Here is a 22190-nt window from a genome sequence, read left to right as displayed (position 1 = left end):
AAAAAAAAGTTTTCTTTGAATGAAGATTGCCTGCAGCAAAACAAGAAAACATAAATGTAAATAATGCAAATTTTCACCCATACAAAGCTTACGTTAACATTTTATTTTGTGTAAAAAAGGGCAAGTTTAGTGAATTATTTTCATCTTGTACACAAAGTTATAATTTTAATGCTTTTCACATCCATGCTGAAAATCTGCAATTTGGTAAAAATGAAAGGAACATAAATTTTTCCAAAAGCATTTTTCACTTAGTTATGTACACTTCATGAGAAAGTTTTAAACACTTTCCCACTGATCACACAATTACCAAGAAAATAAAAGATTAAATTTGTACAGATATTGATCTATATATCAAATACATACAGAAATGATGTAAAAACCCTATGTAGTTTACTTTGACTTCTGCCCCAAAGATCTACCCAGGGACAGATGCTTTTTTTTTTTGTATAAATGACTGTGGCTTTATTTAAAATATGAAAATTAAAGGAAAAAAACCCAGTTTAATCACAGTATTTAAAAATCCCTTCCCAATATTAAAGGATCATCACCAAATATATAGCACCATAATACAAATATTGATGGGAAAGGGTATTCACATCACATAGTAATAATAATAATAATAATAATAATAATTAAAACAAAACAAACAAACACTGAAACCCGTGTTAGTATCCGTAGAACAAGAAGTTGATAACAGCTTTAGCTTTCCTCATACACAGCAAGGAAAAGGTTAAAGAGTTTAAACTACCAAAAATCCCAACTTGGGGAAAAGGGAAAGAAAACTCAATGTCAGCAGTACATTTTGAACTGTAAAGGAAAATGGGGCTATTAAAAGTTGTACTATTTAAGTTATGGCTAAGACATAAAATTTGTAAGCCTCATAAAGAGATGATTTTCTGATCATCTGCAGTAGGGGGACTCCTCTTATGACCTCACAAAGTTCCTGTCCCCTCCAACATTTGGTCACAGTTTTGAAACAATAAAAGCTGTACCTGCACTATCATGATAACAAAAACATGCCATTTGGACGGGAGATTCTAACCACTTAGTGTGCCTGGTTTAGTTTTATAACTGGAAGCTGACAGTGTCTGGGCTACAAGTGAGCATTTAGAACTACCTCTAGGACAGGCTGGCCTCAGATCTGACCTTCCTGCTTTACATTTTAATTCCCTGTAGACTCCCCAACCCCAGGCTGTACTGACCTCAAGATCTAAGTATTCAATGGGGAGGTGGGGTAAGCCATAAAACTTTGGCTTCTTATGCCCAAATTAAATGGGCTCAGAATCCTGAATTTGTCACTGAGCCTGAGGATTGATTTAAGACAACTGCTACCTTTCCTTTGGAAGTTTCCCAGTTTTCGGTTAATAAGAGGATTCTGAAAAGTTAAAGATTTAGGAGGCATTGAAAATACTATATTTGGATTAGGTCCTCCTCCTCAGCAATCTTAGTTTGGATAAGTAAGTAACCAGTAATTTAACAGCTGAATTCACATACATTTGACACATGAGAATCAACTAGTGTTGTTGATATGATCTACATGCCCCAAAAGGTCAGTATTAAGAATGTTGACACTGGGGTTCCATATATTCCTACGAGATAAATAACAAATTTTACTTCCAGTAGCAATTACAAAACCACATGTTATTAACCCCTCTTGCATAGAATGAGGTAAACCTGTGCGTATTACCAATGTTATGTACCCAAAATTAGAGCAATATTTTAGAAAATAAATTGCTGGTTTTCAACTTTCTATGCACTTTTAAAAGTCAAACAAAAACTTAACTAAAATGGTCTCCTGGGGCTTTCTGTTAACAGTTTTTAAAGCATTCCATAGGCTGAAGGACTGTAGAGGTTAATCACGTTGATTATTTTCTAATTAGCCCTACCTACTACCTACCTATACTCCAGAGGAGATGGTCAATATAGCACTCTGAAGGGGACAGGCTAAGGCCCAGAAGCACTTAGAGAACACACGCAGTTAATTCCTGAGAATTTAGTTAATGAACCTTACTGGTAAAAGCTAAAACTCTCTATTTTTTTTCAGTCACAACTCAGTAGAAAGCTTAAAAATGCAGAGAGCACACGTACCCCCTCCCACCACCCTTTTAAAAGAAGCCACATACACTTTAAAACAAGGAATGTTTACATGGTCCAAATCAGTTGTTACTTCTGTTAAGAACTTGTTTTGGCTGTAGTGATATACAGTTTTTACAGTACATGGGAATTTTTAAGAGAATGAACACATTCCTTTTCAAATTTTCAATGACTTTTTAACAATTAAAGCATAACTGGAATGACTGTGAAATTTAGACTTATTCTGGCTTTAGAAGATGCTCCATTTCCACTTTCTGGCTAATACAGAACATCTGGCTTTGGGGTGTGCTTATGCTAAATGTCATCTCACAGAATGAGAAAGGAAGAGATGTCAGAGAGGAAAGAAGAGAACCTCTTATCTCTTTTGTAGGGGTGTTTTAGAAAAAAGAAAAACTTAGGACAATCTTGCATTTTCCCCAACCCCACTTTGCCAAGACAAAGATGCTATGCATAAGCTCATGTTAACCATTCCAGTTTAATTAACACATAAGTGTTAAAATAATTTTGACCATTTCTAATTAAAAAGATAACTTGTAAAAAGTATTTAGAGTTCTTCCAGTTTCATATAGAACTCCAACAAATTTTCTTGAGCATTTTCCAGAATGAAAACATTTCTGTACAAACATTTAAAATGGTCTGCAATAAAATGCCAACAACTCAAAATTTGTCCCACCTTCCATCGTGATCTATGTGGTGATGCTCCTTCCACGAGGGCATCGGTTGCATATTTCTGCAGCAGAGGAAGTTGGAGATGTGACTGGCATAGTTTCGAAGATTCCAAAATCTCTCAACTTGTACCAAAAAAAAGGTTCATTTGTAATGACAGTTCATTTGTATTTGCAACTATATCCTTCTTAAATCGTTTCCTGCAATCCTGTTACTTAAACTTTTAATCTTACCAAAAAAGTTAGAATTTCAGTTCTTGTTAACAATGCACAATAAATCCAAACTTGGAAAATATTACAAAATTCTTTCAAAAGCTTCAAATACAACACAAAAATGTCCATCTTTATAAATTGAAAAATTTTCCCCTGACTAAAATAGTTTCCCCACCCACCTCAAAAAATCCAGAACTTAAATCTCTTCTATGGTTAGCAAAGTGACCCAGTAGAATTGTCCCCCTGTCCAGTTGGGTTGGTAATAAATCCGTCCTGCTGAGAGCTCTCCCTTCCCCTGGTTTCTGAGCTGTCACCTCAGGGTTCTTGTTTGATGTAGTAGCTGGCAGAGCCATTGCTTTCCTGATCAGAAGCTCCTTGGAGGAAGCTGTATTCCTCTCCATCTAGCAACTCTTCCTTCAGCTGCAATGGAGTCACTACATTAAAAGAAAAAGAAAAAGGAGACATACATACCTAATACAGTCATGCCCTTTATCCTCCAGTCTAGCCAACTTTATAGATAAGAAGGCTTCTTCATCCCTTGAGTAACTTAAAAAAACACTAAATTGTAAATATGAGCATCAAGGTGATTATAGCAACAAAGATGTTAAAGGAGATTAACAGATAATGAAAAGCCATGCAAATATGAAAGACAAATACTTGGTGTTCCTCAGAGGGCACTTTCCATGGCAAGTATAAGACCATGGTGTTGGTTATTTGGATGATAGTCATGTGCAAAGTTATTCATTCAATAAGCATTTATTTCATATAATAAACGCTTACTGAACAATGAAAGTCTATATTTAACCTTGAGGATTTTGTCAGACGATGAATGAAACAAGAATTATGAAGTGAATATTCTAATAATCTTTGGTGATTAAATTTTGGCGATTAAAAACATTAAATAGGCTTTATTGCGTATTTATAATATCCCCTGGGGGAACTTTAATGAACATTTCCTGGGTCATAACAAAATGGGCTATAACTTAACATCCATTTCTAAATACGTGCAACTACCTAAGACCTCCAGAAAGATTACTGGTGGCAACAATAAAACGAAAATTAGGAGTGTGAAACTGATGTCATAAAACAAGGCCTTTTTTTTTTCAGTGAAATGTTTTTGGGCAGAAACTGGTTAATGATCTTTTAATTTTAAATACATAGGCAGTCTCTAACTAACAAAGAAGTGGTTGTTTTTATAAAAGAAGGTCAAACGGTTTCCAGGCCAGCCCACAAATGCCCATTTAACACATAACACAGCAGATATAGTACTTGCCTGAGTTCTGTGTTTTGAGAGCAGGAAGTCCCCAAGGTATGAGATGAAGAGAAAAAAGAGAGAAGGAGGACAAGCAAGAAGGAAGGAGAAGAGTTTGCTCTTCCACTTCCTAGGCAGAGTTGGACTAGGCAAAGCAAAATTTGCAAAAGTAATGTCTGCCTTTGATTTAGTATTGTAGAATTAAGATAAGAATCTTAGAGATTATTTATTAAGAGCTAGAAGGGGTCTTACAAACTATCGAGGTCAGCTCCCTCATTTTATAGATGAAGATACTGAGAGACCTAGAGAATGGAAGCGACTTGTCCCAAATCACAAGCCAGTAAGTGGCAGAGCCGAGGTCTGTTTTTTTTTTTTGGGCTAGGCAATGGGGTTAAGTGACTTGCCCAAGGTCACACAGCTAGTAAGTGTCAAGTGTCTGAGGCTGGATTTGAACTCAGGTCCTCCTGACTCCAAGGCTGGTGCTATATCCACTATGCCACCTAGCTGCCCCTAGAGCTGAAGTCTCAATCTCCAGGCTTCTGATGCCCATGAAGATTGGAGGCAGAGGTGGGCTACGGAACTGGAGTTGGGAGTCTGTCCCTTATTCTACCTCCTTTGTGACCTTAGGCAGCTCACTTTACCTTCGGGCTTCCATGTTTTACCTTCAAGATCCAGATGGTCCTTAAGGGTCCCTTCCTGTTCTAGGGTTATGGTCTTTCTAAAAGCTTCTGATCCAGTGCTTTTCCTCTACAGTGTAGCTGACCATCACACTCGAGGGTGGATTCTGTTTCTGCACATGTGTTTCGCCTTTGTCCCCAAAGTAGTCCATGTTCCCACAACTCCAGCCTTCTCTCTTTTCCCTCCCCCAATGAAGCCTCCCATTCTTACATATAGCAGGTCTCAGCAAGGGGCTAGGAAGAAGCAATCTTAATGGAACTCTCAATACCATCATCTTTCAGCCTCCCCATAGTACCTTAAAAAAGTGGCTGCTTGCTAACTCAAATTCATTTTCATTATTGGCACTTCAGTAGTAAAAATGAAGTAAAAAGTTCAGGCAGCACGGCCAGTTATTCCAAGGGTTTGGTTGTCACTGACAGGGCAACTATGTTCGGGGCTTCCTCCCCCAGGGCACTTTCTCTAGACCATTTCTACTTTTAAAGACTTCCTTTATTATTCTGAAGCCAAGAGCTTTTCTAAAAACTCCAAGTTTGCTCATGATTTATTTCATGGCAATCAGGGAGGTTGTATATGTATCTACTTGTGCATATGTATCACTTTTAACTTTGTTATTCTTAAGTAAAAAACTGTCTATACTAAAAAATCTAAGAAAATAAATTTGTACAGCTAAACTTGTCCTGTAAGAACTAATTCTGGTTTTCTAGAATGCAAGAATTCAATAGATTCATCAAATTACTCAATACAGAATGCATTTTTGCATTCCCAAAGTGTTAATGACTAACTGTACTAAAAAAATGAGGTCAATTAAGTATATTTAATTCCTTGATTTTGATTGTGAAATAACAATCATTTCTGACTTTTCACGAACTGATTAAAAAATAATTTTTTAGAAGATATTTCTATTTAATTCCTTTGCTTTTTATATTTGTTTTGTAACAATGCTTGTGTTCTTAGAAGTTAATGGGCAGAAAGGGAGCATACTTACAGTTACCCAAAGAATTCTCAAACACAAACAGATGAAAGGTAAATGAAAGCAGTTCTCATGTGTTTTTTTTTTCTTTCCCTCATCTCAAAAAGCATCATTTAGGTTATGAGTGGTATTATGGATAGTAATAATAAGTGCTCAATTGTTAACCTTCAAATCTATCACCCAAATAAGAGAAACATTCAAAGCATCCTGAGTATATGAAAATAAAGCCCAATGAAAATAAAAAACGGCCAAGTTTCATTAAAGGTGCAGTACCCACATTAAAAGGTCGACTAAAAGATTTTTTTATATGATGACCAAATGAATGAGAAAAGTGATACTGAAACCTAAGTTACATTCAGACTGATGTTTTAAATACAAGAAAGGTAAGTGGAACATCCACAGTATGCCCTGATGTTACCTACATCTGCAGACAACAGCAAATTTTTAGTTTTCATTCTCCTATCTTCTCTAACCATGAAAATGATATGCTTAAAAAAGTAGCTGGAGACAATGATGACACATGCACTCAGGTGGAGCCGAGTTCAACATATATATTTCATCTACCTGGAATCAAAATCTATTACTCTGTTTTCATGGCTTGTTTTTCTTCCTCAGCCCCTAACTTTAATTCCTAAGATGCTAAAACAACTTTCATAGCTTAATGAAGCTTTGTAAACTTAAAAAGAGGCAGTTCTAACATTACCCTGACATTAAATCCCTAACACTGCAGGAACTAAAAAACTAAATCACATTTTACCACAAAGCCCGTAGTTATAAATTCTTCTAAGAGATCTTATTAAACCACAATATTCAGTTAAAAAAGCAGAGTCACTCAAGATTACACAAAGCCACAAAGCACAGGCTCATAGTTCTATGGCTACTGTATCTATAGAAAGAGCTATAGCTCTATACATATTTCTAATGTGTCTATATATATATATATCTATATATTGCTGCAGGAATTGGGGTGAAAACACTCTTGCTAGGCCACATGGTTTACCCAGAAGCACTCATTTTTAACACTTCTGGGTTGTTCCAAATTCAGATCCCCTGGGCCAATGTAACAAGACAGATTGTGAAAATCACCAGTGTTTAAAAAAAAACTCTCAAAAATGCCAATTATTTTCAACAAAGCTTCAAACTTACAAGGTCAAAGACCATTCCGGATACTAATAATATATCACAAAACAAATAACTTTGGGGAGCTAGTGGGTCTAAAATGTCAAAAACACAAGAGAATGACATTTAGAAGGTTTCCTCTTCTACTAGGCAAGACAGATAATGTTGGACTTAAAGTTCTTATGGATGCAAAGTAGGCCACAGAAATTCTTCTAAATGGCAAGAAGATCGTGTACTAAATTTTTAGAGGGAATGAAAAGGAAACTATACAAACAATGGAAGTGGGATGAGATGCATGCTTATTCTACAAAAATCATTTGGGATGTTTATAGTAAGGCAAATGCCACTGAAGTTTTCATTTCCACAAATGTTAGCAAAATAAGGAATGAATAGGATTCAGAGCCAGGTACTAAGTCCCATACATCTAGGCTCTCAGCAGAGAAATGATATTTAAAACAAGTACAAAGTATTGTAGTCTAAACATAACTGCACAGACGTGCAGATGACAATCTAACCAAATATCTGGATTCTGAGCATCTAACCTAGACTTACAAGACTCAATTCCATTATATTCAGTTAACGCAACTCATTCTTCAATACTCAATAATTACCTTGTGTCAGGTCTTACCCATTAAAGGAAAGACAAACCTTCTCAACAGTTATCCTCCAAGCTCTACATCCTTTAAAGCTTACATCCTTTAGGCATGATCTTGGCCTACAAGAATTAAACTCGTACCAAATACCATGTACTTATTTAACTGCTGGAGCTTGTGAAGGCACAAAGATACACAATTACAGAAATGCAATATAGCTAAGTTCAGCAGTCAACTTCAAAGCTGACTTTGAAAATACCATCTTTCCTCCAAGTCTGACAGTTCTTTACTCACTGGTCTAAACTATTATCAGCACCAAAAATACACTCCAGTCTCACAAGAGAGCTCCTTTCCCAGTCAATGATGTTATGAAATGCTATGGGTTTGTTAAATGAATCTTTATCTTCGGCCTTGGGTAATCAGATACTTTTTAATACATCCCACTTTTGCAGGAATTCAAATCCAACAGAAATCCACAATGTAAAAATGTTCTGTAGTTTTTGAATGAAATTATAAAGTATAATTACATTAAAAAGTCTTGGTTGTCTTTTAGTTTAATTATTTGACATTGTGGCTCTACACTGATCTAAAGCTCTAAAGTGGTTAAAACAAAACAAAAATCCTTCCCATATGATTTATCTAGTGAAGTAACTACCAAGCACTAATGAAAATGAATTTCTTAATTGAAAAGAAAAAAAAAAGTTAATGAGTCAGCATCTTTCATGCCAGACCATGCTTTGTCTCCCACCACCCTGCCCAGTAAAATTATCATCTGCAGTACCTGAGGTGCTGATGTGACTAATTACCTGTTTTGAGGCTGGGACTGAACTCTCGGCTAGTGCTGGGAGGTGGGAAGGCCTCCGGGGCTGTCTGTGCTGGAAGGGTTCGATATGGAGGAGGAGTCAACTCTTCGTCACCAGAGAGGCTCCTCCGCACCCCACCTGTCATGGGCAGGCTCGACAAACTGACAGGCTTCTTCCCAACTGGCATCTTCCTTTCTAAACATTAAGTCAGACTAAAGTAAGCTTTTACTTACATGTGTGGTAAGAAAAGTGCATTAAATAAGTTGGAAAGTTTGTGGAGCACAGAGCACAAAGTTGGCACTCTGAAAACATGGGATTCTATATTCCTTCTTTGGGAGTTTGAAAATCCCAGGCTCTGAATCCTGAACCAGTTGGAAAAACAAAAGCAAAATTTGAACTATATAGAGCACTGATTGGGTTGGGAGAACAGCTGGTTCATTTCCTTTAACCAAGAAAAATCCTTAGACATATCTTGGAGGGAATAACCTGCTAACAAGTGGGAGAGGTTCTTCTAAATCCTGCTTAGTGGCACCACTTCACACAAAATCCCAAATACTGGTGTTTGGTTAGGAAGGAAAGTGCGATCGTTTGTGAATTCAGAGTGTGACAGGATTTCACAGATATGAATGTACCTATATAATAAAAAAACCAAACCTTTCTTCATAAAGCACTTAAGTTGAGGCAGTTGTTCTGAAACTATTTCTAAGATAAAAATTCTGATTGTATGCATATTCAGAAACAATTAAATTTCATCTCAATCACAAATGCATCACACCCTTCAGTTTCATCTTCAAGAGGAACATAAGCTTTAAGACTTATTCAATGTTTGTATGTCAACAAAAATGTTCCGGAATTTGAAGCACATACATTTGAATTATTTAAAAACAATCAAACAAAAAAAGCAAAACACTGCCATCTATTTGACAAGAAGGCAAGGCATGGACAGTCTATATAAGAGGTGTCAATCATGCAGCTCACAACACTCCTTTATGTGGCCAGAACTGGGTTAAAATGTATTTGGGAAATATTTAACAAAATAAATAAAAATACAATAAAACATTGATAATATTGTGTTTTAAAATTAAGTGAATATGTGGCCTGAATATTGTGGATCATTTGTATGGTGTAGTAGCTCCTGTTTCTATTTGCATTTGAACCTACTGGTCTAAATGAATAAAAGTAGCAACAGATTACCATACTGCATATATATTTAAGACGCCAACAAAAAATTTTCTTCCAGGGTTTAAAATACCTCAGGGAAGAAGACCAAATACAGCCTATGTTTACATAGCTAGAGCAAAAGCCAAACTAAAGTTGTATATCGCTACTACTTAAAATAACATTATAACCAATCTAAATATTAACTTACTACTGATTTCTTAACTGCTAATCCTAAGCCATGTGTCTATTCCCTTGAAGCTTCACTAATATCTGACCACAGAATAAAATGCAAGTTATTAACCACAGAAAACTAAGAAAACTACTAAGATTATCATCACTAAAACAGCCAATGAGAAGGCATATAGAGTTAATGCCAATTTCCTTACTTTATAACGAATGTACCTTAACTCAAAGATATTTTTGAGACTATATACCATGAACAACCTCCAGGAACCTACTGGTGGCACGTTATCCTTGCTTTAGAAAACACTAGTTAACATGCATCCACACTCACAGCAAGAACACATATATCCCAATGCACGATTCAGAACAATAGATTCTCCAACTAGACCTTTCCTATTTCAAAAGAAATAAGCACCACTGAAGGAATAACAGATGTTTCAGGAAAAAAAGAATTAAAACTGAAGTACAAACCATATAACCAGTACATAATTTCACTTGCACATAATGCAAATAACATTATTTATTTTAAAATTATTATTTCCATATATCATGTCTACTACTAGTAGAATTCTGGCTGTAAAAGCTGTGATGCTTTGTGTGCCTGGGTTTATTTAGACCACCGCCCTTTATTTTCTTAGATGAACCTTGGATCAGTTCTATCCTATCTGGCAATGTGATCTGAAGTATCTGAGAAAGGTTCCCCTCCTCTTTCACTAGCACAGAATCAAGAGGTCTTCTCAGCACAGAACAAGGAGATAATGGTTCTTTATACTTCTTTTCCTCTCCATTTCTGAAGGAGTGCTTTAAAGCTTTATGAAAGACATCATACAACTAAGAGGAGCTGAAATGCTAATGAAATAAAAACGTTGTATCTTCTGCTAAGAACACTCTTCTTGAATCCAGTCTTGTTATGAACCATGTCATTAAAAACACACTTACCAATGCTATCACTTCTCTGCAACGGAATCTTTTCTTCTAGGGCCTATCTGAATCAATTCGTCTAAAACAGCACTCACAACATATACAAGGTACAGAATCTGCAAGATTTGTGTACCAAGTATATATGTCAGCTACACAATATTCACTAGACTGGGAAATTAATTTTGAAAATAAAATTTCATGTAGCCACTGGCTGGATCTAGCTCTACTTTGGAAGGAGAATTTCCAACATAAAAAATTTCAAACAAGAAACAGTCAAGACAATCTTGGTTACAAACCTTTATGGTAAGCCTAAAGATTACACCTTCCACAATCTATCTTTAGGTTCATACCTTCATTGGAGTAATTTTTAGTTAAGTTTCCTGGTTGATGGGGTCAGAATTCCCATTCCTGTATGCTCTGCTATGGAAACAGTTCTAGGTAAATGCTAGATCTGGCAAATGTCTAGCCTGCTAATAATTCTGGGCTGTGTGTGACAACTTCAGTAGCACCACAGAAGAATGGGGTTTGGGGAAGGTTTCGTGCTTTGGGGAAAATTTGTTCTCTGGCCCAAAATGTCTCTACGAGGGCAAGAGGATGGAAGAGAAAAAATACTTCACTACAAATTATCAACATAGTGAATATTAGACTAAAAATAAGAGGAAAGGGAAGAACAGGGCATGAAGGCTTCTTTATCATGATACCTATCTCTTGCCAGTTGATGATAATGATAACTTTTCATTTGAACATAAGGCAAGTCAACTGGAAAAGTCTGGAGTTGAGTTTCTATTCTAAATTGCATCTTTACTCTCAAAAAAATAATTCTCTAAATCAATATGAACAAATTAGTCTCTTGGCACGAACGACTGTGTGACAAGTTTGATGCAAGGAAAAAAAAAATTATACATTCAAGCTAAATCCCTGTGAGGGGAAAAAAGGTTTTAAAATACGGTCAAAAATACCATTGGCCAGTCCTTTCCAACAATAACCACTCTTTCATTGTTATGATGTGCATATAACCTGCATGAATTTTGTTTGTTGATAAGCAGCCTGGATTTCTTAACAATGGAATACTATTTCTAGACAGAAATTTTAGTTATAGGCTAGATAGATTCATTTTGCTCTCACTCTATTGCAAAAACTAGGTTTCTATTATAACAATTAGGAAAAAATCTGGAATAGATTACTTAGAATTTTAAGTGTCATTTATAAAATCCTACCCAAATGTCTAAAAATATTAAAGCAATCATCGTCCTTTAACCATGCAAGATTAAAAAAATACACTAACCATTTTCCTACAAATTGGAAAAAAAACCCAAGACATTTCTTGTTTACTGAAAAAAAGATTTGCCTTTTATGGCATACTGCACCTTTAAGCATAATACTTAATGTACAATCATCAATTTCAACAAGGAATGTTACTTCCCCTGAGAATATACACACTGCCCACAATTTGTTAACAATGAAAAAGAAATGCATATTAACATTTGGTGACCCACTTTTCTTGTGTCCTTTGTATTGCTGTGACTTAGCCTTTTTCTTCTGCTTTGATGAACCTGACTGGCTCTCTCTTGATGCTGAAAAATAAAAGAAAAACAATGGTCCTGGGTATTTACTCATCACAACAACCATCATTTAAATGAATTGCACTCTACATTCTGATAAGAGAACATTGTAAAAATAAATGTATACCAAAACTTCATAAATATGACTGAGGATTCTAGCGAAGTCACGAATATTAAGACAGAATGCTGTTTTTCAAATAATGAGTATACTAATTTAGTCTGATGAATGATCTTACTTTGATCTGCATTCTACAACTCTGACTCTAAATTCAGGGTTGCTATGGCACACTGTTGTTGCATCAGACATAGGAAATTATGCCCCAGTCCCATAGACTTAGAATGCAATTAGTACAATTAAGGGCAAGCATAAAATATGTACTTTTGGAGAGGTCCAGATTTAAAAATAAAAAAACATGAATAAAATTTTGGTAAGTCAACAACTCACTCTGTGGCGCTGGAGGCTGTAGCTGATATCCAGTTAATTGGCACCATCCAACAGGATAGAGGTCAGGGGACTCACAGTCTACCCACTGATCATACTCTTCTTCCCAGCCATCAAAATGGATCCTCAATAGACGATGAATAATTCGAGTTACTGTGGCTACACACACTAAGCGAGGTTCCATGAGGTCTACAGCTTCTAATTTCATTCCTACACGAAAGCCATGATTTGGAACATCCTGATAAGAAAAAGAATATTCTAGCTGACAGATGGTAGAAACCACACAAGAAGACAGTGAGGGACAGCAGAAAGACCCTTGGACTTGGAACCAGAAGAATGGGTTCAAGTGCTGCCTCCAGCAGCGGGGTGATGCAGGGCATGCCATTTAAACTATAAACCTCAGTTTCCTTATTTTCGAGGAAAGAACAATACTTGCACTAGACCCCATCACAGGAATGTAGGAAGCAAATGAGATAGTGTGTGACAAGGGCCTTCTAGCCATAAAGTCTTATGTAAATGACAGTTTTCTCTTTTGGAAGCACAAAGCAAAATGCTTGGCCTTGGCTAGCTGATTCCCAAGTTCTATTCCAATTCTAAGTCTTAGTAATTGCTTAATAAATGTCTGTTGAATTGACTCAAACTATGAAAACCAAAGGTAATGCAAGGGAAATAAACAGGAATAATTTATACAAAAATGACCAGGATTTCTAGATAGTTCTTTAGTTATAAATTAACATGGTGAAGCATTTAAGGACTAGTTATAAAACTATTGAAAAGAAAAAGCTTTACAAGTAGGTAACTACAATTTTCTTTTTACCTTATTAAACAACTTTACTGGTGCTGCTATGGAGCCAGTTTCCCTGAGGTAGTCAAACCATTTGAAAGGAAGTTTTGTATAACCTGAAAAATATAGCATTGTCCTAAGTGGAAACTCATTTACAATTCCTGAAACATTAAAAATGCAGATAAAAAGTTTCTGAGAACAAATAAAAATCTTGGAAGTTTTGGGAAGGGTAATCTAAATGAACTTCAGACATTGTCTCAAGTACTTCTAATGAATTACATAACTCTTCCTTGCTCCCCCTAAGTTATGAGAATTTTGTCTTCCTAGAAACAGACATTGGGGCTCAAATTAATTGGATGGAGACTGACTTAAGACACTTTCTGCAAAGGCATCTTTCTCAACTCAAGCATTACTTGAAGTTATAGATGTCTGTTCTCACACTTAGGCCTGGTTTAGTGAAGCTTGTGAGACTGTGGGGTCATTTCTACATGTGTTTTGTGGGGAGAAAAGGGAACAAAGCAAAACTTAGTCTTGCATTTTTCCCTCCCATTTAGTTTTTTTTCTTTAGTTCTTTGGAGAATAGTTTACGTAACATGTTAAGTGGCCACCTGTTTAGCTGAGATAGCCTAGCATCTTAAAAAAGGCATTTTTAATGGAATTTTCAATGAAGAATCTAATGAGGGAAGCTGCCCTTAAGGTTTAAAGATGTGTGCAGTAAAAAAATACTCTGTTACCTCCTTCACCAAATATCTGCTAAACCTGGTTTTCCCAAAAGTATCTGGTACTATCAATTAATTGACATAAATTAAAAAACTATACATAGACCCACAATGAAATGTTCCATAATGCACAGTTGTCCATTAAGCCTTGCAATATGTATGTTTTTTTTCATTAGGTACAGATTTTAAGGATAACACTGGATAAGTTGCACATAAACACCAAAATGATACTGAGTAGAAAAAAGTGGTGATGAAAATACAGCACAATATCAGAAATGTCATTTTAGGTTGAGATACCTCTGGGTGGAGTTAATTCAATCATGTTAATTTCACAGAAACCAACAGGGAAAATAGAAGGGGAGGTTGCATGGTAACAAAACCAGTCAGATCCATCTGCTGCTTCTGATCCATCAATCCCAATCATAAGGAATCCATCTGCTAGCACCTTTATGAATTAAAAGCCCAAATATTTGAAATTAGGAAACACTCTTAGGAATTCAAGTTAAAAGAAGTGAATCTAGACTACTCTTTCATCTAGAATTTTATTTAATCCACTGGAAGAATCTCATTATAAAGGTAAAAAAAGGCTTAGGTTATACTCATAGATTTTTATGTTTTCTAATTCAAATACACAATTTCATTATTTCTGAGTTGGCAGTATAAAATCCAATAAGTACTAGGGGTAGGGCTACATATAAGTAAAAAAAAAAAAAAAAAAAAAAAGTTAAAATATTCCCCAACTCTGGTTGATGGCTGAAATTCCATACCTTAGAACGTTATTCTTTCTGTTTAGGGTTTTGAACTCTGTTAAAATGCAAACATCCTTGGGAATATTAAGAATTTAAATGACTACTAATTATTTATATCTGATTATGAATTCAGTGTTAGATCCTTTAGAAGGTTATGAATTAAGCATGGAATGGGAAGATGTAAATGTAGGAAGTAAGGATGGAGCACTTGCTGCAAGACTAGGAGGTTGGACACTACAAGCACCAACTCTGATTACTTCACAATTATTTCCTAGGACCAGTGATCAGGAAATAAATTAAACTGCTTCTAAGACAGGATGCACTGTGGAATAAAACACTGGCATAGTGTCCCTCTGTAGAATGTGATCGCAAAACAACAATCTTTGCAAAGTGCTGTACAGATGACCTACGTTGAGAAGTAAAACTTAACTTTGAAGTTATCTGGGTTAACACTGGTATTCTCTTTTCCTAGTATAGATTCAGACATAAGCATATATGTATAAATATTTCACTACAAATCTAATCAGCTTCTACTTTTTTGCCATGACCATATAGCTCCAGTTAACACTAATTTTTTATTTAAACTTACATTCATCATCTCACCTTTCTAATGGTTGCAACACATATTGCAGATAGATTTAGAGGATCTATAGCTTCCAATTTCATTCCTTCCTTGTACCATTCCCCACTCTGGTCTACTTCTTTTACCTAAAGGATTATAAGAAAGCACATCTACTATAATGCAAAAAGTGCTGCTGCAGTATTTTGCAAAACAGTACCCATTTTAAAAAAGCTCACCAGAGAAGAGGTGAAATAGCTTCCTACCTACCTAACATTGTTGTTCAAACTTTCAATAGCATTAAAGGAATACAGGGAAATAAGACAGAATTTTAGGGCAATTATTATAGAGATTTATGATACCTATGTATTACAAAGTCTTAATCTTTGTAAATGACCATATAATTGTGATTTCCACTAATTTATGAAAATACCCACAACCCTCTTTCAAATCTAATTTACAAATGAGGGTTCTTATGAAAAATCTCTTACCTTAGCAAATAAATGTGGTGGTGTATCAAAATGTCCATCCTGTTTCTTAGTAATATCTACAAGGAAAAGTTACATACTAATCTGTCAGCATTTGAAAGATCAAAAACCACCTTTCTTTGAAAGTCTTAAAACCTACATGGCACATGATGCCCTCAAACATAGCAAACACATGTCTCCCACATTTCAAAACTACTCTTAAGGAGTCCTTTTCCTGAAGAGAACATGTGCATATATTATTAAATGAATTAAGTTAATTTGAATGCTGATATTCTACAAGGTAGAGAATTATTTAGATCACCTGATTTTAGGAGTGCTACCAATGTGTCTGATAAAATGCCTATCCAAATTTACTTCTAATAACTTGATTAAAGATGGGAAAGTGGGGAAAACTATGTTTAAGTGTTTTTGTTTTTTTAAAAGATGAGCTGAAAGACTGAAGAATAAGAAAACAATCATTATTATGACTATGGGCACATTTTGTAATCAAGAGCAAGCAAAGGAAGTATAGGAAATTAATCACTTAAGACATTATTATTCTGGTGTAAACATTCACTAACTAAATTAGAAGCTGCTTAAAAATTAGAAGGCTATTTTAAATCTAAGACATTTTGAAAAGAAAAATATTTGAAGAGTTCCATTAAGTCTCACTGATATTTGTAATAAAAATCTTTATAAATGTGCTCACCAGATCTTTTGAATCTATGACCTATACTTCGAGACCAACCAATATGATGAATCAGTGGACTATACATGTGGCACCAGAAGTCATCTGTTTTGTCTTCACTTTCTTCATACACTAATCTTAATCTTCCTCCAATTACACTTTCGACAATTGCGACCCGTGTTCGACATAGATGTGTCTTATCAACCACTTCTACCCTCATGGAAGGCTTGAAAGGATACTGCATACTTTCTGACACCTTAAAATCGAGGAAAGAAATAACTAAGCACTCACTTCAATCTAACAAACATCTATTAAACACCTACTATATACCAAGGACTAAGCTACATGCTGGGTATTCAAAGATGATAAATAAAACTAACCCTGCCCTGAAGGAACTTACAAAGTCTCCTGTTACATATACTGGCATAAACGTAAACTTACTATTTCATTATTAAAGCAAAAAGGGATATAACCAAAAAAGGAGGTAGACCAGTAACACACTAAGAATAAGACAATAACCGGACAGTGACTGGTACACCGATATTAAAGATTTTAAAAAGAACTAGAAGATGACCTCCAGAATGGTAGGTAGATTCTGTAATCAACCAGCCTACCACTGTCAGGCACTGTGTTAGGTTCTAGAGATACAAAGTTCCTGTCCTTATAGAGCTTATATTCTACTGGGAGAGATGCAACATGTAAAAAGGATGCACATAACAAACATGTAAGAAGGATATACATTCGTCTGCACATACACACACACACACTTATGTGTGTATTAAAATTCATACAAAGTGATGAGAGGAATAAATATAAAAGGCTTCTAGAGTGAGGAGCACTTGGGCTGAGCCTTGAAGAGAGCTAGGGGTTCCAAGAACTAGAGGTGAGGAAGGAAAGCATTCCAGGCATGGGGGACAACCTATGCAAAGGCACAGAGTGAAGAGAGAGGTTGTATAGGAATAGCAATTAGGTCAGCTTAATTGAATATAAAAGGCATGAAGAGGTATAACATATAATCAGTCTGGAAAGACAGACTAACAGCTATTTATGGAAAGAACAGCCCAAGTTAAAGCTTGTGAATGGGTTTTAATCTGTACAAGTGGAGGAAGTAACCACAAAGATGAAATCTGATGTACCTAAGTATTAAAAAGGATGTGCATTTCTTTCAGTTTTTATGAAGAATGTTTAATGAATAATAAAATCAGTTCACTGTGATTTTAAACATATTTATATTAACAAAAAGCTTCAGTTAACATGTCTTGAAAAAAGCCCCAAATGCCTAAATCTAGACAATTCTTTATGTTTTAGTTAAAAGTGATTTACATAAGGCAGCTTTACCTTTTGAGAGAAGTCAGGAGGAAGTGTTTTGGCACCAGTAAGTCGTTTGACTAGAAAAGCTTTCCAGTTTGTGTACTTGTGTTGAATGGCTATTGCAAAAACAAACAAAAAAACCCCCAGTCATATTTAACAAGGCATGGAACTGTTTTATAAACAGACCTCTTTGTTAATGAAAAAAAAAAAAAATAATACCAATAGTACCAGATATCCCAGGAATTCAGGGCCTAAAAATTAGCATGCATTTGAATGAATTAGCAAAAGAATCAGAGCAAAAATACCAATTTGGAAATTAACTTTAAATTAAGATAGAAGAGAAGCAATATCATTCCTGGAGTTATTGCATATGGAGAGGTAAGAGGGATATATTCCCTTAAAATATTGTGAGTCAACAGTTCTATGACTCTTACTTACTCCGAGGAGGAACAAGAGGTTTCCCACTGGCTGCACACCAACCAACTGGATGGATATCAGACCCACATATGTTGCACCAAAAGTCCAGGCTGGAGTCACTTTCAAACCCTTCATATCTTAAAAGGGCATTATAACCTGAAAGAAATGAGAAATGTTTAAAGGAAATTAAAAAACTCAAATGCAGCAAATAGGATGTAACCAAGGAAAATAAAATATAATACTGGAGCAAATTTAGGGAAAAATGCATGAAATTTTCTATTCTTTGTTTAGAAAGTTCTCTTTTTTGGTCTTGCAATTTGTACCAAATTCTGGGGGGAAAAAATCAATGAATTCTATTAGAATGTCTATTATTAAATTTTTGAAGTAAATAAAGAATGGGGCTGTACCCATTATTATATTATATAGTAATTTATTTAAAGTTATATTTTAAAGCAGTTGCTAGTTTCCCGGATGATTAGATGATCCATTATTTTTAAAAATCAAAACAATGAAAAATTTGAGCTCTGGCAATTCTTAAGTATATTTCCCTGTCATTTATTTGTTTTTTTTTTTTTTTTAAAGGCAATTGGGGTTAAGTGACTTGTCCAGAATCACACAGCTAGTAAGTGTCAAGTGTTTGGTCTGAGGCCACATTTGAACTCAGGTCCTCCTGACTTCTGGACCAGTGCTCAATCCACTGTGCCACCTACCTGCCCCCATTTACTTGGTTTTAAGGAGGTTTATAGCTATCATGGGCCAACAATGTTAATACAATGTATCAAGGAATAAGAAATCACTGTTTCTGTAATTATCCTCTGTCCCTGAAGTGAAGGTGATGGTTAAATAACAGTTTAATTTAGATTTTAGACTCTTATTGAAAATAAAACTCTAGTCTTATGCCAGGAAGCTGGAGCCCCTCCATACTTCCAGATGTGAATCCCTGCAAATGGCTTCAAGCCATTAAAGCAAACAGAAAAACCTGAATTAAACTCAATTTATCCAACATTAAGTGGCTACTATGTAAACAGCACTGTACAAAGTATGGGAGAGTTTCCATCCTTGTGAAGATGACAATTTATAAAGGGGATATGACAAACCCAAATAATCAGAATACAGACTCTATGAGAACCTAAGGAAAGTACCAACCCTGTGATTCCAGGGGTTGGGGGGGAGAGGAGCCTGGTTTGAGTGACTGGGGATTAAGGAAAACTTGGCTGTACAAATGACATTTGAACTAGACTTTTTAAAGAACAGATCCCATGGGCTGGGCAAATGAAGGGTGAGGAGGAAAGCTAAAACACAGGAGATAGCTCTAGCAATTTCCTGGAAAGATAATATATAAATCTGACAGCTGTTCTTGGGTCTTAACTGTCTTGGTCTTTAACATACTAAAAAGATGCCCAGCATATAAATGACACTTCTTTATGATCTACCTATAAGAGATTAATACCAGATAGCTTATGAGAACAAAACTCTCTGGTCCAGCAAGCTTGTAACGTGCTAGAGTCGAGAGAAGGCCATCTTTGTGAACTGCAAGATCTTCAATGAGGGAGATGGGGCCAGGGGGACAACATGCAACCAATTATGTACAAACAAGATATAAAAAGGATATATTGGGGGTAATCTCATTGAGAAGGTACTTGCATTAAGAGGTGTGGGGAAATGGGATTTTTGCTGGGACCTGAGGAAGGCAGGGAAACCACGAAGAAGAGATGTGAAGGGAGGGACAACTCCAGGCATGGAGAAAAGCCAGTGAAAATTCCTGGGGTATCTTATGCAAGGAACAGTAAGGAGTGTCATTGGATTATAGAGCAAATGGAGGGGAGTAATATGTAAGAAGACTGGAAAGGCTGGTGGGTGGGTAGGGGGAAGGGCAGGTTATAAAGGGCTTTAAATGTCAAATACAGAATTTTATTTTGATCCTGGAAGTAATAGTAAGCCACTAGAGTTTACTGAGTAGCAAGGTGACATGGTGATATCTGAGCTTTAGGAAGATCACTTTGACAGTTGAATGGAAGGACTGGAATGGGAAATGAAACCAACTACAAAGTTATTGCAATAGTCCAGGTGTGAGTTGATGAGTGTTTGCAGCAGGGTGGTGGTGGTTTCAGAGCAGAGAAGGTGGTATATGTAAGAGATGTTGTGAAGGTAAAACAGACATGACTTGGTAAATGACTGGATTTTGGAGGGTGAAAGTATGAGGAGTCTCGGTGGCTGGGAGGATGGTGGTGCTCTTGACAATAAGAGGGAATGGTCAGGAATCAAGCAATCAATTTACAGGCATTTATTAAGCACCTGCCATGTGCCAGGTATATTTGTATGTGTATGCATACATTTGTTTGTGTATACTGTGAATGTGGTATGTACATACAATCTAAAGAGAAGAGAGGGTATGTGTGTATGTATACATGATATGTGTGCATACACACAAATATACAGACATATATACACACACACACACACATATATGGATTAAAGAGTGGTTTGAGAGGGAGGGTCAGGATCAAAAAAAGCTCTATGTAGGAGATGGTACTCAAACTGCATCTTAAAGGAGTGGGCTTCTATAAAGTAGAGGGTAAGGAATAAGTACATTCCAGATATAGGAGGTCAGTCACTGCAAAGGCATGGAAAAAGGAGATGTGTCATGAACATAAAAAAGGGCAATTTGGATGGACTGCAAAGTGCGTGAGGTGGAGTGATGTCCATTGAGGTTAGAAAGATAGGTGGGGGCCAGGTTGCAAAGAGATTTCAAAGCTAAACAGAGGAATTTATATTTGATCCTAGAGGCAACTGGGAGCTAACAGAAGTCATACGGTCAAATCTGAGTTTAAGGAACATCACTTAAGCAGCACTTTGTAGAGCAGACTGGAATAAGGAGACAGATATTTGCAGTAGGAAGGCCCATTAGGATGCCATTACAATAATGTAGATGAAAGGTAATGAGCCCTGAACTAAGGTGGTGGCTGTATACGAAAAGGTGTGAGATGTGAGAGTTATAGAGTTAGAAATGGCAAGATATGGCAAATGAATAGGTATGTGGAGTGGGGAAGAGTAAGAAGTTGAGGATAATACCAATGCTACAAACTAGAAGAATGTAAGAATGGTGGTGTCTGATATAAATAGGGAAGTTTGGAAGAATTTTGGGTTTTGGGGAAAAGATGGGATACCCAATTTGGGATACCCAATTTGAAATGTCAAATGTGAAGTTGGTGACGAGGGAATGGAACTCAGGAGAAAGATTGTGGCTAGATATATGGATCAATGAGCAATCAGCATAAAGATAAACATAAAGTTAAACACAGGGGAACTGATGAAGACACCAAGGCAGAATGTAGAGAGAGGAGGACATGACCTTGGGGCACAATCACAACGTGGTGGTGTGATGCAGATGATCTATCCAGCAAAGAAAATTGAGGAGTGGTCCTTATAGGCAGGAGGAGAAACAGGAAAGAGCAGTGTCATGACCATTCAGAAAAGAAATAGTATCCAGAAAGAGACTGGTCAACAACATCAAATGAAGCAGAGTGGTCAAGTAGGATGAGGACTGAGAAAAGACCATTGGATTTGACAATTAGGAGATCACTGATAACTTTAGAGAGCATTTCAGTTCAGTGGTGAAATTGGAAGCCATAGTGCAGAGTGTTGAGAGGAGACAGAAGTAGTGTGTATGGACAGCTTATTCTAGGAGTTTTGCTGAGAAAGTGAAGAGACATAGGATGAAAGTTTGAGGGAATGGTAGGGCCTGGTGAAGGTTTTTTCAGGAAAGGGAAAATGTGAGCATGTTTGGAGGCAGTGAGGGAGGAACCAACAAATAGAGGATTTGAAAATTTGAGAGAGGAT

At 36.1% G+C, this 22190-nt stretch overlaps 1 protein-coding gene across 11 annotated transcripts in view; it reads right to left on the bottom strand.

The window, feature by feature from the left end:
• Positions 1–97: 97 nt before the first annotated feature.
• The window catches only part of MBTD1 (mbt domain containing 1), a 77428-nt gene continuing 55335 nt past the window's right edge, over positions 98–22190 (bottom strand). For 8 of the 11 annotated variants that reach the window (XM_027870430.1, XM_027870429.1, XM_027870428.1 and 5 more), the window contains 11 exons: positions 18372–18506; positions 17961–18049; positions 16644–16878; positions 15959–16014; positions 15512–15616; positions 14457–14604; positions 13474–13556; positions 12660–12894; positions 12149–12226; positions 8391–8582; positions 98–3406 (listed from right to left, as the gene is read on the bottom strand). In XM_027870430.1, coding sequence (XP_027726231.1) covers positions 3288–3406; positions 8391–8582; positions 12149–12226; positions 12660–12894; positions 13474–13556; positions 14457–14604; positions 15512–15616; positions 15959–16014; positions 16644–16878; positions 17961–18049; positions 18372–18506 — 1475 coding nt within the window. In that variant the 3' untranslated portion in view covers positions 98–3287. The remainder of the gene's footprint in view (positions 3407–8390; positions 8583–12148; positions 12227–12659; positions 12895–13473; positions 13557–14456; positions 14605–15511; positions 15617–15958; positions 16015–16643; positions 16879–17960; positions 18050–18371; positions 18507–22190) is intronic. The other 3 variants (XM_027870431.1, XM_027870432.1, XM_027870433.1) reach the window with 2 other exon arrangements.

This window comes from Vombatus ursinus, unplaced genomic scaffold (genome assembly GCF_900497805.2).
Source record: "Vombatus ursinus unplaced genomic scaffold, bare-nosed wombat genome assembly UNPS02014797.1, whole genome shotgun sequence".
NCBI lineage: Eukaryota > Metazoa > Chordata > Mammalia > Diprotodontia > Vombatidae > Vombatus > Vombatus ursinus.
Note: the sequence above shows the minus strand (reverse complement) of the source record. Positions and strands in the feature narration are given on the sequence as shown.